Source organism: Liolophura sinensis, chromosome 1 (genome assembly GCF_032854445.1).
Source record: "Liolophura sinensis isolate JHLJ2023 chromosome 1, CUHK_Ljap_v2, whole genome shotgun sequence".
Taxonomy (NCBI): domain Eukaryota; kingdom Metazoa; phylum Mollusca; class Polyplacophora; order Chitonida; family Chitonidae; genus Liolophura; species Liolophura sinensis.
Window position 1 is genome coordinate 23280264 of NC_088295.1, and position 14403 is coordinate 23294666.

Consider the following 14403-nt stretch of genomic DNA (forward strand, 5'->3'; position numbering starts at 1 on the left):
TTTTGGTCCTTTATATCCCTTACGAACATGGTCTTATGCGGGCATATAGGCCTACTAAGCATATCCAAGCCTTATGCAACTTTTGTGTTTATGCTAGTCTCGTACATTTCGCGCGAAGTCAACGTACGAGTGTGACATTTGCGTTTCGGTGATCGAGAACTTACGAAATAAGTATTACGTATGTGTGGCAGAATTTATGAAAAGTGGTTTGTCAGTTTAGGAATGAACATTCTCGGGGCTGTTCCTTGAAGGTTCTCACATGTTTAGTTTTGCAGATTTGCAGCACTGTTGAACTTAAACGTCAGTGTTTCACCCGAAAGGGCTTCTGCGCCTTAACCGAAATAACGTGTGTTGTAGTTGTTGTAGTTATATACGATAACACGTGTAGGTATGCATTCTCGAAACGTCGACAGTGGTTTAACACGCTAGGCTTTTGGTATTTAAGGGGAACTTCCACGATCCGTCTCCTTTAGAGCACGGACCTGTAACAAAATAACTTATTATCAAACATTTGGTTGGACAAGCCATTGTCATCAGTTAATAACACCTGGTTATTCTTCTGTCTGTCAGGTTGATTGCTGTCTTCGATAAAGACAACAGACTGTCACGATGATTGCAGCTCGTTTTGCCAGAATTCCGATCACAGCTTTCGTAAGTGGTGTGTCCAAACAGTCTTTTTCAAATCTTCGACCGGGACAGAGATGTGTCTATTCACAGCTAAGAAACTATGCTTCAGAAACAAGAGCAGCTCGGCGAACAAGAGCAAGGAGTTTAAAAGAAATAGCTATGGCTCCAGCTGGCTCCTCAGGTAAAATGGTTTTTCTGTATGATATAATATCAGACAGTACTGTGCTACTTGTTAGCAGAACAAATTAGACATTATGGCCATTTTGTTGGCATTTTTAGACGTCAACATATGATTTTTTTCCCATTAGGTTGAGAGGTTGAAGCAGGCCAAAAACTTTTAAACTCTAGACATTTCATTGTAAATATGACATGCCTCATACCAACTGAATCTTAAAGAGCAAGCTGTCAAGCTCAGACATATGGTCATCCATACTTCAGGACTTAATTATTACAATAATTATCCAACCTAGGTGTGTCTTGTTTATTACCTGCATCTCATTCATCCACAGAGTTATTCCTCATTACCTCAATCAAAATATTTTATGCACATCAGTTGTCTATATTATGTTTTCATTTCATTCATGTATTTCAGCATTTCATTCAGAAATTTCATTTGTGACCTTTTAAACCAAGCCCATTATCTATGTATTTCAGCTTTCAATTTGGGTAGAGGTGTTGTTGCTGGAGCATCCTTAGTGGGAGTTGGAGCCCTATGCTTTTATGGCCTTGGAATGTCCAGTGAAGTTGGAGCAGTTGACAGATCTGTGTATGTTTACACTTACTATTGTAGGTTTTCAGCTGTGATTAACTTGAATGTCGCCAGAATTTGGGAAGTGACAAAATTTAAAGTTCAATGTTTCTCAGCACTTCATTTTATCGGTTGAAACATGCCCCTTTAGTTTCTATATTCAAATTCACACTTTTATTAAACAGCAAAATAAAATTACTTGCAGTTATACTATTTGAATGAAACTTGGTTCCTTCAATGTTTCCAGCCCTAGATATTGGGACAGGAAATGAGGAATCAAGTTTCATTGGCCTTATTTTTCAGATTTATTCAACCAACAAAATAATAAATGTATGTTAAATGGTCTGTTGCGTGTTTCAGGTTATGGCCAGATGAAGTTAAGAAGCGTATCCGTGACACATACATGTATTTTGGTGGCACCATTGGTTTGACGGCAGCCTCTGCTGTGGCTGTCAGCAGAACTCCTGCTTTGATGAACCTCATGATGAGAGGTTCTTGGCTGGTAAGGCTCATTCTGACTTCATGTAATGTGATTCACCATCTTAGTTTAGATTATTTTCAGCATATAGGCCTGTAAGGATTTCAACTCAACCATCCCAATTCTTATTTTATATATTAAAGGTCATGGATATCTAGGCTTTTGCCATTTTATATGCTCCTAGTTGCTTTCAAGGAGTTTTCTTGCCACTTTTCCATTTACAATTTTTTTCAACAAATATTGCATTGAGTTTTTATTAAATAAATCGAGTTTTTTCTGCATTTTTTGGACCACCAAAGTCTTGAGTAAAGTACCGGTAAGTACATGAGCCTGCAAAAAACATGGATAGTTCGAAAGGTCAAGGTGGTTATCTCCCTAGTTATGGATCAAAAGAAATGTGTAGAAATTTTAGTCATATGGAATTATGTTGAAGATGTGGAAGATGGCAGTTTTAACTTTTTTGAGGAAAGAATCAAGAGTTAAGGATGAAAATTTGATGGAAAGTGATATTTTCTTTCATTTCATGGTCTCGTGCAAATCTAGTCTATCACCCTTGACATATTTACACATTTATATGAACATTTGATACATGTACATATGAATTTAAATTACAAAAACACTGATAGTATTCAGAGAAAATTAATCCAGTAAGCCAGACCCAAAGTTTAAGTGGGCTCCGAAAGCCCTGAAAATCAAGAGGCCAGCAGGGCCACTTGCCATGAAAACAAACAGGCCCTTCTTTGAAATAGAAAAAAAGTACCACGTGAACAAGATATAACGTTGTAGGTTTTTCTGATAGGCCCATTATAGTGTATTGTTGTCTATTTTCAAAGAATTACTTGTACATGTGACAGGTTACTATAAATGACATGAAAAAAGGCATTAAGAAGTTCAGGTACTAGAGGATAGTAGCCATGAAATCAGCTGTGAACTTTTAATATTGGGTTAGATGTTTGGGGGACCGACAATCCATGCATAGACCCTATCTATAAATACTGGTAGTAAGTTATGTATAAGCCATCCTTAGACCAAAGCTTTCAGGTACAGAAGACTGAAGACCGCTCTAGCTGATAAAGATGCTACAGAAAGAATTTGCTACATCGCTGCGACATTTAACCTTACATGTGGTATCATGTCACGATAAAATCGTCCCTTTAGTTTCACAGATGCGATCAAATTTGCAAGTAAACTTTTATTTTAAAGTCGTCATGATTCCCGCTGTTTCCAGTGTTTCATCGCTATTTAATATTAGTAACCACCAAAATATTGTTACAAACATGTCTTTACGCACCCCTTTACATACTCTCAGTTGCAATCTTCCCATTAGTTTTGGATATGTTTCGGTTTTAATCGTCCTCTGTAGCTGGTCAGAACCCCTACCACTGCTGTAGATGTCAGACGACCATTGCATTGTTGAACACAGGTGACATTTCCAACAATTTGTTAGAAGCTCACTCATTGGTCCATAGAAGGCACACAGCCAATGGGATGGCATGTATTATAGCAACATTCTCTGGAAGCCAGTGTGTGTTGGTATCTACTTCTCTTTCCATCACGCCCTAACTCACAAGAGTTGTAGATATGTTTAACGCCTAGTTTTTCGTCACTGCTGTTAAAATTTAGCTGACCTGCTGGACTTTCTTGTTCAACTCTTGGAACCCCAGCAAAGTTTTACTGAAATATCGGCTGTTTTACTAGCGCACAGGTTAAATTCCAACCAATCAAAGACTGTATTATGGGATCAGCCAAGTCCCTCGCGAAGCTCGCTCCTTGCACCATGGTTGTTGTTGATAACACTGAAGTTGGTCTTTGGTGAATTTTATCCTCAGCTACTTACTCTAAATTAAACTCTCTATTAGCCAGCACATTGAAGTAAAAGATGCACAACTTGTAGCAGGAACTGCTGAGCCGTGCATGAAATATTTAGCCCTGTTTTCTCAGATCTGACTGTGCAAATCACAGCTGCACGGTATGCATGCTAAATGCATGAAACACTTCTCCTAGATGTACAGTGTACGTGTGATGTCAGTATATAAATATGCTGTATTTCTTTCAGGCCATTGGAGCATCATTTGTGGCTATGATTGGAGCTGGCATAGTAGTGCGGTCTCTCCCCTACAAGGAAGGGTTTGGAGCCAAGCAGTTAGCCTGGGTGGGGTATTCCAGTATTATGGGTGCAATCGTTGCTCCTCTCTGCATGTTGGGTGGCCCCCTGTTGGTGAGGGCAGCCTGGTACACAGCAGGAGTTGTGGGAGGTATGGGTCCTGTATTATATTCTACGTTGACTTGATATATTGGTAAAGTGCTAATTGACAGAGATGAAGGATAGGACATTTGCATGACCTACATGGACAAGTGTCATTTAGATATTTATACTTTAGTAACTGACAAATGTGCATTTTGATCACGTTTTGATTGCGTTAAGAGCATATACATTCTCCTCTATTGTCAGTATTTGTGGGTTTACAGGGCTGTCAACAGTAGCAATGTGCGCTCCGAGTGAGAAGTTTTTGAACATGGGAGGACCGCTAGCAATAGGATTGGGGCTGGTATTTGCCTCTTCTGTTGGTGAGTGGATCATAGGCCAGAAAATATATGAGTAATTTGACATTTCTGAAGGCATAAAATTTCATTTGGTTAGCTAGGTGAAGACTGTCCTTTTTTTTTTCAAAGGGCATAAGAGTTTATGCTTTTCAAGAATCACAAGACAGAATTTTTGTCCTGTACTAAGCATATGCTATTAGTATATATGTGTACATATGGTTACTACCATCTGTAACTTTCACCACATGTTATGAATGGTATTTCAATGGATAACAATATATTGAAAAAAAAAAAAACATATAAATCTCTTCCATTCAGTGAAAACTTGCTTTGATGTTCCAGGTGGGATGTTCTTGCCGCCCACAACAGCATTAGGTGCTGGCCTCTACTCAGTCAGTATCTATGGAGGTCTAGTTCTTTTTGGACTTCTCTTACTGTATGACACACAGAAAGTCATCAAGAGAGCAGAGACCTATCCTACCTACACCGCACAGCCCTATGACCCTATCAATGGGTAAGACTTTTTCACTGTGTCATTGTCAGAGAAGACCTTTCAGCTTGTTCATATAAGAAAAGTGATTGAGAGATATGCAGCTCTTCAGTTTAAATTCAGTACGTTAGCTGTTTGCAAACTTACCTGTATTTACCTGCATTTATGAACATTGTAGCATTCATGGACTTGTCTGTGCAACATTCATGGAGGGTGTAGCATTTATGCACATTGTAGCATTTATGGATGTTGTGGCATTTATGGACATTGTATCATTTATGGACTTTGTGGCATTTATGGACAATGTAGCAATTGTGGACATTGTAGCCTTTATAGGATCTTACCGTAAAATTACCATAGTTTTGATTAGGCATATGTTTTACTCTACATTGTGGAAGAAGACTGACGGTTGGGGGGGATTTATTTTACAGTTGAAGTGACAAACATGTTTTATGTAATATTTCTTTGATTTTTGTTTTAGGTGCCTTGGAATTTATTTAGACACGTTGAACATCTTTGTTCGTATTGCGACAATCCTTGCTGGTGGGGGAGGTCGGAAGAAGTAATCATGACAAGTGTACATACATGTATCTTCCTGTGATCCTATTGAGACTCTGTGAGGAGCTATAACTCAGTACATGAAACTGTACAGTATCACAAAGTCACCCCCTTTTAACTCAAAAGATGAAATTCATTTTTCAAAGAAGGAAAAGAAAACAAATGAACTCTGATGTTGTAGCATTGTGCTCAAAACATCTGTTCATCATTGCATCAGTGCTGTGTTGAAATAATTGTATAAAAGATTTTGAAGTGTATAGTGAGTTTGTAATACAATGATTAGAGTTGTGAGAATATCATGTCTCTTTCTAGCTCCCAGTGCTCTCATGAGTGTTTTGTTTCTTATACCTGTACACATTCGAATAATAAGCAGCTAAAGATGGATTCTCTTATTAGTATTTTCAGTAAGTCAACACTTTCATTGATTCATTTTTGTGTAAGTGAATTTTTTTGGCCCAAGAACAACAGGGAACATTTTTATGATCTACAATTCAATCATACACCTGCTTGTAACATCATTTGCCAAACATGAGAAGAAAACAGTAAAATAAAAAAAAAACAATTCTTAGAGGTCTAGTTTTGGGTGTACGACAGTTAAATAGCATGCTTAGCTTTATACATGTGAATTGTTTCCATCGACCATGTTTCTGCATTCTTGTTCCTAACTAACTGACAGGTTATTTTAAATAAGCTGCCCAGAAGAGATCTTCAGAGATCTGTGTATATATCACGGAATATTAAAACATCACTTGACAAATTTGTATCCTTTTGTTTGGTCATAGATAGTCTAGGTATGAAAGTCCACAACAGTTGCAAAAATGTTTGGTCCTATTTAATAAAAAATATTGGAGAGAAACCCTTAGCAACAAGATTGTCGTTTGCTTGTTGTACTTCATGTTTTGTTGCTTAGTAAGATCTGATATCTTACGATGTTCTGATGGACCGAAGGTAGCTTTGGGTGTTCTACAGTCAAACAAATTGACTGCTTGGCTAGGTGTAAGTATTCGACGCAAATCTGGGAAGCGATTCGCGCAAGGACTCGTGCCATGCTTGTCTAAAAGAATCTATTCGGATTCGCACAGAGGAAGTGTTTATTTATTTTTTCTGAGGCGTTCCACAAATTGTGACATTTGGGCGATAAGGCACGCAGCACCTCCTGAAGCCAAGCTCTTCATCTCCGACAGAAAACATCGGCTAGGTTATCCATCTCCGACAGACAACGTACGTCTGGCTCTTCATCACCAGGAGGAAATGCCTTCCGGGTTCTCCATCTCCGGCAAACAATGTCCTCTCGGATCTCCACCCCAAACAGACAATGTCCGCTAGGGTCTCCATCTCCGGCAGACAATGTTTTCCAGGGTCTCCATCTCCGGCAGACAATGTTTTCCAGGGTCTCCATCTACGACAGACAATGTCTTCCAGGGCCTCCGTCTCTGGCAGACAATGTCCACCTGATCGCCCGTATCCAGTAGACATGTCCGCCAGAATCATCTTCGACAGACTGCCAGATGCTCTATCTCTGGCAGATAATGTACGGTAACTTATCCATCTCCCACAGACAATTTCTGCCAGGTTCTGGTTCTCCGGCGCACATTGTACTCCAGGGTCTCCATCTCTGGCAGACAATGTCCGCCTGATTGTCCGTATCCAGTAGATATGTCGCCAGGATCGTCTCTGACAGACAATGTCTGCTAGGTTCTGCTTCTCCAGCACACATTGTACGCCAGGGTTTCAATCTCTGATTGTCTCAATCTACGTTTTTTGTTATGAGATGTCGATCATTTGGTAAATTTTTGTCAGGTTAATATTCTCCGGCAGACAATGACCATCAAACTCTAATGACCATCAGCCTTCTCTAATAGACAACTAAGTTCCCCATCCTTCAATAAAACGCATGTTTCTGCATGTGCCTAAGAACTCTTGTAAAAAGTGACCTACAATCATCCATTTTGAATATACCTATTGCTTTTTGATTCTAATTTATGAATGATACCTAACCCTTTTCAAACTTAATGGATGCCAAAATTTGTTAATCATAGATAAATTAGGACTCTGTCCTATCAAGTAACAGCAAATAAAAAAAGGGTTTTTTGCGTTTACTATCATCACCTGAGCTTAGTTGCTTAATGAGCAGTAATAATGTCAGTGACATACATTGGTGCCTACGAAATCTACAATGTCTTTGACGTCGTGCAATTGCCATGCTCCGAGTGGAAACGTAAGTCGAAGTGCTTTCTGATGCAGTTATTTAGAAGAATTACAGTGTGGCGTGCGCGTATGTAGGTACATTCTACAACAATGTATAATAAAACATGGGCTCTTTGATAGACTAGTTGGCTGACCACAGTTTTCAGTGCAAAGCCGTGTGTATATCAAAGCCAACCTTTTTACATGCCACAGCTGACGTCTGGTTCTTACAGTACTGGTGATTAGTTTGGCATATTAGTGTTTATCGATATCGAAAACCCATAATAAGGTGATTGTGGCGGTACTTGGTTCAATCAGATGCTCCTTGGAGATTCAAACTGAACACGCATACCCCACGAGCCTACTTGGCGTAGTCTGTGGATAATCCTTTGCCTTTTTCATGCTTATTAAAGCATCGCGTGAAGAGGGGGGCTCAGAGGCTGTTTTCTGTGAGAAACCCGTCTTTGAGTTATCTGGTAACCTTTGACATCTTCATTTCAAATTTTTACTGCTCGTTTGCTCGTGCTTTAGATTAGGTCATCTTTTCTTTGTCCGAGTTCCTTTCTTCATCATTATACCTAGAACTAATTAGACATCAATCAAAATAAATAAGCGGTATAAAAAATTTTTAGGTATTAAAACTCTAGGGTTTCAATGACATCACATCCGTATTTTGGGGTGAAATAGTTCGTTTTAGGGTTCAGCAGGCGAATACATTTATAGACTTTTATGTATATGCATGTAAGTTGTAAAAAAACTGATGTGACGTCACTGGTCCCAATATGATAAGAAAATGGCACCGTAAAATCCAAAGTTTTAAAATACATTTCACAAGTTTGACAAGAAAAATCCAACTATATTTCAGGACAGCATTTAGTTGACTTCCATCTGTAGTAAACGTTGGTGTTTTCTTCACCTTCAACGGTAACTCAACCGGGCTATAATTTATGCATGTCGTAAGCAGAAAAACATTTGTATTATCACATGTAAACTATAAATTTTCTCTAGCGATCCATTCAAGTAACTGGAATTACATATAGTTCATAAAGGCTTCTATGGGGTAAATATTCTCCCGTCAAAACGTATGCAGTCATAACTGGCTCGTTAATCTAGTGTACCATTCAGTTGTCTCAGTTAAAGGAGATATAACTTTTTAAAGTATTGATTTGGACGATTATGGTTGCCGTTGATAGAACTCGTGTATTTCTCTAGTGTTTTATTTTAATAACAAGGGTGTACATCTACATATGCACATAATAATTTCATCACCATACACTGTACGTAATTTATAACTGAAATTTTGAATTTTGTAAGAATTTATCGCAAACAATTATGGGATACGAGGAACTCTCTGCACTTTGGTTTTATTCCCGCACACTTGAGAATAATTGTTTTATATATTAATATTGCTATGAATAGTGAATAAAAGAAACTGAACGAAAAAAAATGGAAATAAAAAAAAAATGGATATAAATCTGGTTATTGACAGAAGTCTATTTACTTCCGGTGATATAATATAATGATAACATGTTTAAGACTGTGAGTCTGGGACGTCTCCAGCAAGAGATTTGTATGAGGCACATTACTGACACAGCTGGATTTTTATTAAGAAATGAAATTAAGAAAAATGTAGATATCATCAAAATGACAATATCATCAAAATGACACAAACAAAAACAGACAAAAATAGGGTACAATTCTTCACTCAACCAAACCCTATATCCTTAAACTGACAATGCCTAATCAATGAATACATTAAACAACATCCGACCCAAAGACACCGTTGGTAAGCAGCTAAAACCGATCCGTAAATTTGACATCTACATGTTTTTGAAGATTTAAAATCAGAAACTTTGAAACTTGATGTTTGCTTCAAGCTTTTGGATTGTCCCAATTTCACCTTGAGAGTTGATATCAGGGTTATTGCCAAAGCGAGCCGGCGTGATTGTGAACATGTCTGATTACAAACCTGAACACGTCTTGGTGAAATGTATAGCTATTGTATAGCGTGACAAACAGCACTCGGCTGGGTTCAGGTGTGAGACCTATAATTGGGTCCGAGAACTGAGTACAAATTGTAAAGGAAGTTGTTTCCATTGCAGAAAAACCAAATGTTTGAGGAACAATGGAGTTTTCGTGATCACACATGAAGTCAGGCAGAACTTAATCGATCATTATGGTACTTACCAATCTCATACGTATAGCTGATTTAATACAAGCAAAGAACATTGTTAAGAATCTACCCGAAGAAACTTGGCGCAAAGTTGACTTCGACCAGTTAGGGTTGATGGGCGTGAGTTGGACAAAGCTCAGTCCGATTCTTAATTAACGCACGAGATCCGACTCCTTGTGATTGTGTAAGTCAGACGTGTACATCTATCAGGCCATGTACACGGCCAGCGTAGTTCCATAACCGGGATAACATTCTCTCTTACACACCATACGTCATCCGACCAACAACGGGAGAAGAAGTAAAATGATCTTACTTCTTGTGGCTGCTTACTTTGTTCATGTTTCTCAAGGTAAGAAATGTAGTATCAAGGGGTCAGACATATTTTTAGGGAACGGCTTCAAATGTCCAAAAGATACATTTGTTGCACAAAAAATGGATGCTTTTCAAGTATATTCGTTTATGTTGCATATTTAGTGCAATCGCATATGTAATTATCCAGTCTGTTTCAACTGACTGGATAATAAATTTAAATGCGTGCCTTCCTAGTATATTTTCGTATAAATTTTATGAATATAATGAAAACCTTTCTAAATTCACTTTCACATGAACTCAATATATGCCTATGGTTTTTTTTTTCAAATTTACCTGTATCCTTGAACATAAGGCCTGTCCAAAGCAAATAGTCGTTTTCCTCAGCTGAGCTAATTTTTGACATCAGTGTTCTTCACTGCACTAGTGCGGCTATTTTATTTCCCGCTTAACCCGCTGGAAAAACTATTTGTGCCGGTATGGTGTAAAATGAATTGGCTACTGTGGATACATGAACAGTTGCAAGCAAAGCGCACGTGAAGTACATATTTTTGATTAATCACAACTTATGGACTAGCATGGTACACAATTTGGATATCTATTAAGTTTTTTTCCCTGGAATATTCCGTGTGCCTTTCGGGAATTATTGAAAACTTCGGACAGCTTTGCTATACATTATTTCGCCCTTATTTTATATTTTTTATATACTTAATGTATGCTTTCTTAGTTTTTTGGTGGTTTATGTTGAACACTTTCTTGGACGTTGTTCTTGTGAATATTGACCTGGAATGCCCATTACTGACGATTGGTAAAGGTTTATTCAGTTAAGAAGCCTAGATTTATAAATTCTGGCCTGAAATAGCTTACACCAGTATTCAAAGAATCCAAGAAGGTGACATTTGCTCACATATGTTATTGTCTATGAGATTATACGTCTGTGCAATTGCTACTATATTTCTGCGTGCCCATTTTCTTGGCGGTTCTCGGCTTATAGATTCAGTCTCCCTGACATCATGTACTTCTCTCCCATTTGCTTTCCATCAGCCACGTGCCCTCACAATTTCACTTCAATCAATGGCCGATGTTACCTGGCGTCTAAGGAACAGGTGGACTGGCAGACTGCCGTGGAGGAGTGTTCTGACCTGGGAGGATTCCTGGCTCTGTCCACAACCCCGGACCGACGCACTGCCATACACCTCTTCACACATGTATCAGGCATGGGTGAGTTATCTATAGTTGCCCAACAACTGATTGTGTAATTCATCACATCTTACAGCTATTATTCATTGGGATGAGAAAATTTGCCAACAAAAATTTTCTAATTTCTATATGACACACTACAACGCAATTTGTCGTCGGTGGTGAGTTTTTCAACGTTTGATACACATATTTGTATATCCAGAGAGAAGAAAAACATGGGATACAGATGGTAATGGTAATTAGGTGTTCTGGCGGTTATTAGCAATCTAGTGAAATATGATCACATATTGTAATATGATGATTTACATATATAGCGCACATTTTCTGTAGAATATACCGCTGTACTGAACTAGTCATTGTAATAAACATGGGTCATTGAGACAGACGAGTGAGGATGAATTTCAGAGGGAACATTTGATTATCATGAAGACCCTCTTTATTGGTTATATAACATATAGCTTCGTCCGCCTTGGTGACTGAGCGATACTGCCAGCGTATAGACGAAGTCGAAAAATCCGTTGTACAAGAGCTGATTAACACAGCCGCATGTTTGTTCCTTGGGTTTTGTGTCGCAAGTCGGAAAGTCCGTTGTACAAGAGCAGATTAACATAACTGAATGTTTGTTCCGTTGCATGAGTGTTGTGCCGGAAGTTGAATATTCCATTGTAAAAGAGCAGATAAGCATGACTGCCTTTTGGTTTCGATGCGTTTTATGTCGAATGACGTTGTTGTGACTGTGAGACTGTAACTGTTAAGTGTGTGTTCTCATGTATATCTTTGTTTCAGAGCTGTATTTCTGGTCACCGGTCATCCTCTCAGACGGAGAATCGGTGTCCTGGAATGGCCCGTCGGAATTCGCCTCTCAGTCTGGCGGGAGATTACAATGGAAGCATAACATGAATGAGACTGGTCCGGACGACTGCGTGGCCATGGCTGTGGTCGGAATCAGAATCGAGTTCTACAATATCGACTGTCTGGAACCTCTGCGTTACATTTGTGAAACTATTCCAGGTAGTACCCCCCCCCCCCCCCCCCCACGCCCACGCCCCCGTCTTAATCGTTGTGCTAAGGTTCAGACAGTCGCGTATCACGATGCCACAACCTACAACTATGCAGGAACTAGTGCCGACTCTGGCGTGATCATTGGCCAGTGTAACAAAAAAGCTTTGAATAATCTTAGTTGTCTTCAGGATACCAGGAGACAGAAAAGCTTTGATTAACCTTAGTTGTCTCCAGAATACCAGGAAATCCACTGACAATTTCAAGGCCAAGTAATGATGTATGGCACAAATATTTGATGTAAACCTAGATAGACAGCCCAGAGTTAGGCTTGTTCAATACCGTAAAGAAGCAGAAACATTCGTCAATATATAGTATAGAAAGTGATACACGCCAATTGGCATACCGGTGTGTTTCCATTTGATTCACGTTTGATTGCATATATAATGAATTAATGAATGACTAAATTAAATATAAACTTTGCAGAAAATGAAACCTTGTCAACTTTTACCGACGGTGACTTAGATGATGTTGTGACCAGTTCTTTGCCACTTTATGTAACAACGATAGAGGAGTGCGCTCTCCTGTGTATGTCGTCAGAAAACTGCACTGGAATAAACTTGTCCCCAAACGGCACAGAGTGTTATCTGCTCACCACAGTCAGCGCCAGCAACAGCACCGCGAATGCCACGGTCGGCCACAGTGTGCACATAGTCTCTGGTAAGCAATACATAATATCATAGATCACATTTGGACTGACCAGCTTCCCGAGCTCCCATTGTTCATGCCTCCGACCTGTATGTCGTGGAGTTTATATAGTCGTTACACTTGGGGAAGTCCCTCGGTAGATGGTTTAACGGCACTCCGGTGATGTCCTTCTCCTGTCACAAAATTGACCGCCATCGTATAAGTTAAAAATTCTTGATTCTTGGTTGCGTTAAAGGATACGCGAAACGCTTGGTTTTTATTTCTTAATATAACATTCTTAAGGCTTAAAAATGGCTGTGAACTACATTTTTCTTATGGCTTCATGTAGCGGTCACTCCGGAAATTAAGTACGGTAGCCTGTTGTGGTTATAATTGTCAGAAGAAGTTTGCTTGGTGGTGGGTGGGGGTGGGGGGGGGACCCGAATTGGGGGGCGCTAGGCTGGTCCTGCGTTCCCAGTATGTTCATGGATGACGTCATTTCCGAATTGAGGGGCGCTAGGCTGGTCCTGCGTTCCCAGTATGTTCATGGATGACGTCATTTCTGACCATTATATTAATACAACATATACCTCAAGAAATTTGTTTTCTAATTTTGTTGGTATACCTTTCTTCATTTTCTTAAAAAAACATATTCTTGGACTTATAGTATCTTTTGATGTATCCTGTAAACAAGGAGCTAAAGTAGAAGATGTATAAGCGACAATTCTGTTCCAACATTTCAATGTTTGGTATACAAAAACCGCTGTCAGAAAAGAATAATTTCAATATTTCGAGCAAGAAAGTCAAGCTCTCAGCTGAAGTGTAATAATAAAGATCAAAGAGTTTTTAACAAATAACTCCTACGATCTTTAGTTCTTTTATACACGATGTTGCGTTTTCAGTGTTAATTCTATGGCGTGCCACATTGCATAAGCACCGCAATCAAAATCTACTTGAACAATTGATCATATACATGAGCCATTAATTTTGCTGCGTACAATCTTGCATAATTAGCACAGCAATTAAGATCGGTCCTTCAAACTATTTTATTCAGATAAACACAACGCGTGGATCCTTCCTCGTCGATTCTTCACATTTTCACACAAGTGCCCCAAGCCGTACTTGCAAGCTCTCATACTGATCGAGTCTTGTATATTGACCACCTTTAACGTACTTTACCACCAGGAGATCTTTTCCTATTAGTTTCCTGTTTCAGTTTAAATATTTCTTTATCCCGTGCATGGGTTATTTGTTAGCAGTGATTTGTCGGTTGCGTTCAAATTCGGAGGTTGAAGTGCAAGACATATACATGCATATAGGCCTACGTGACGTAGTCAAGGAATGATCCCTTCCCGTCTTGGATCACGCGCGTGGCCTTTCTTTATTGTGGCTATTTTTTCTCG

General features: G+C 39.1%; 1 protein-coding gene across 3 annotated transcripts; it reads left to right on the forward strand.

Annotated features, from left to right (window-relative positions):
* Positions 1-116: 116 nt before the first annotated feature.
* LOC135477996 (growth hormone-inducible transmembrane protein-like) lies at positions 117-6307 on the forward strand. 3 transcript variants are annotated; one of them, XM_064758245.1, is made up of 8 exons: positions 117-178; positions 571-808; positions 1282-1393; positions 1736-1877; positions 3910-4108; positions 4323-4421; positions 4740-4911; positions 5369-6307. In XM_064758245.1, the coding sequence occupies exons 2-8, from the start codon at positions 610-612 to the stop codon at positions 5451-5453; spliced, it is 1008 nt and encodes a 335-aa protein (XP_064614315.1). In that variant the 5' UTR covers positions 117-178; positions 571-609; the 3' UTR covers positions 5454-6307. The 3 variants fall into 3 exon arrangements, with proteins under 3 accessions (XP_064614315.1, XP_064614325.1, XP_064614331.1); XM_064758255.1 differs by having other exon boundaries at positions 125-251; XM_064758261.1 differs by having other exon boundaries at positions 165-300.
* Positions 6308-14403: the final 8096 nt, after the last annotated feature.

Excerpts from the sequence above, each read along its gene's own strand:
- LOC135477996 (XM_064758245.1), top strand. The coding sequence starts at position 610 with ATGATTGCAGCTCGTTTTGCCAGAATTCCGATCACAGCTTTCGTAAGT. Across the intron at positions 1,878-3,909 it reads TGATGAGAGGTTCTTGGCTG|GCCATTGGAGCATCATTTGT; the intron begins GTAAGGCTCATT and ends TATTTCTTTCAG. Across the intron at positions 4,109-4,322 it reads CACAGCAGGAGTTGTGGGAG|GGCTGTCAACAGTAGCAATG; the intron begins GTATGGGTCCTG and ends GTGGGTTTACAG.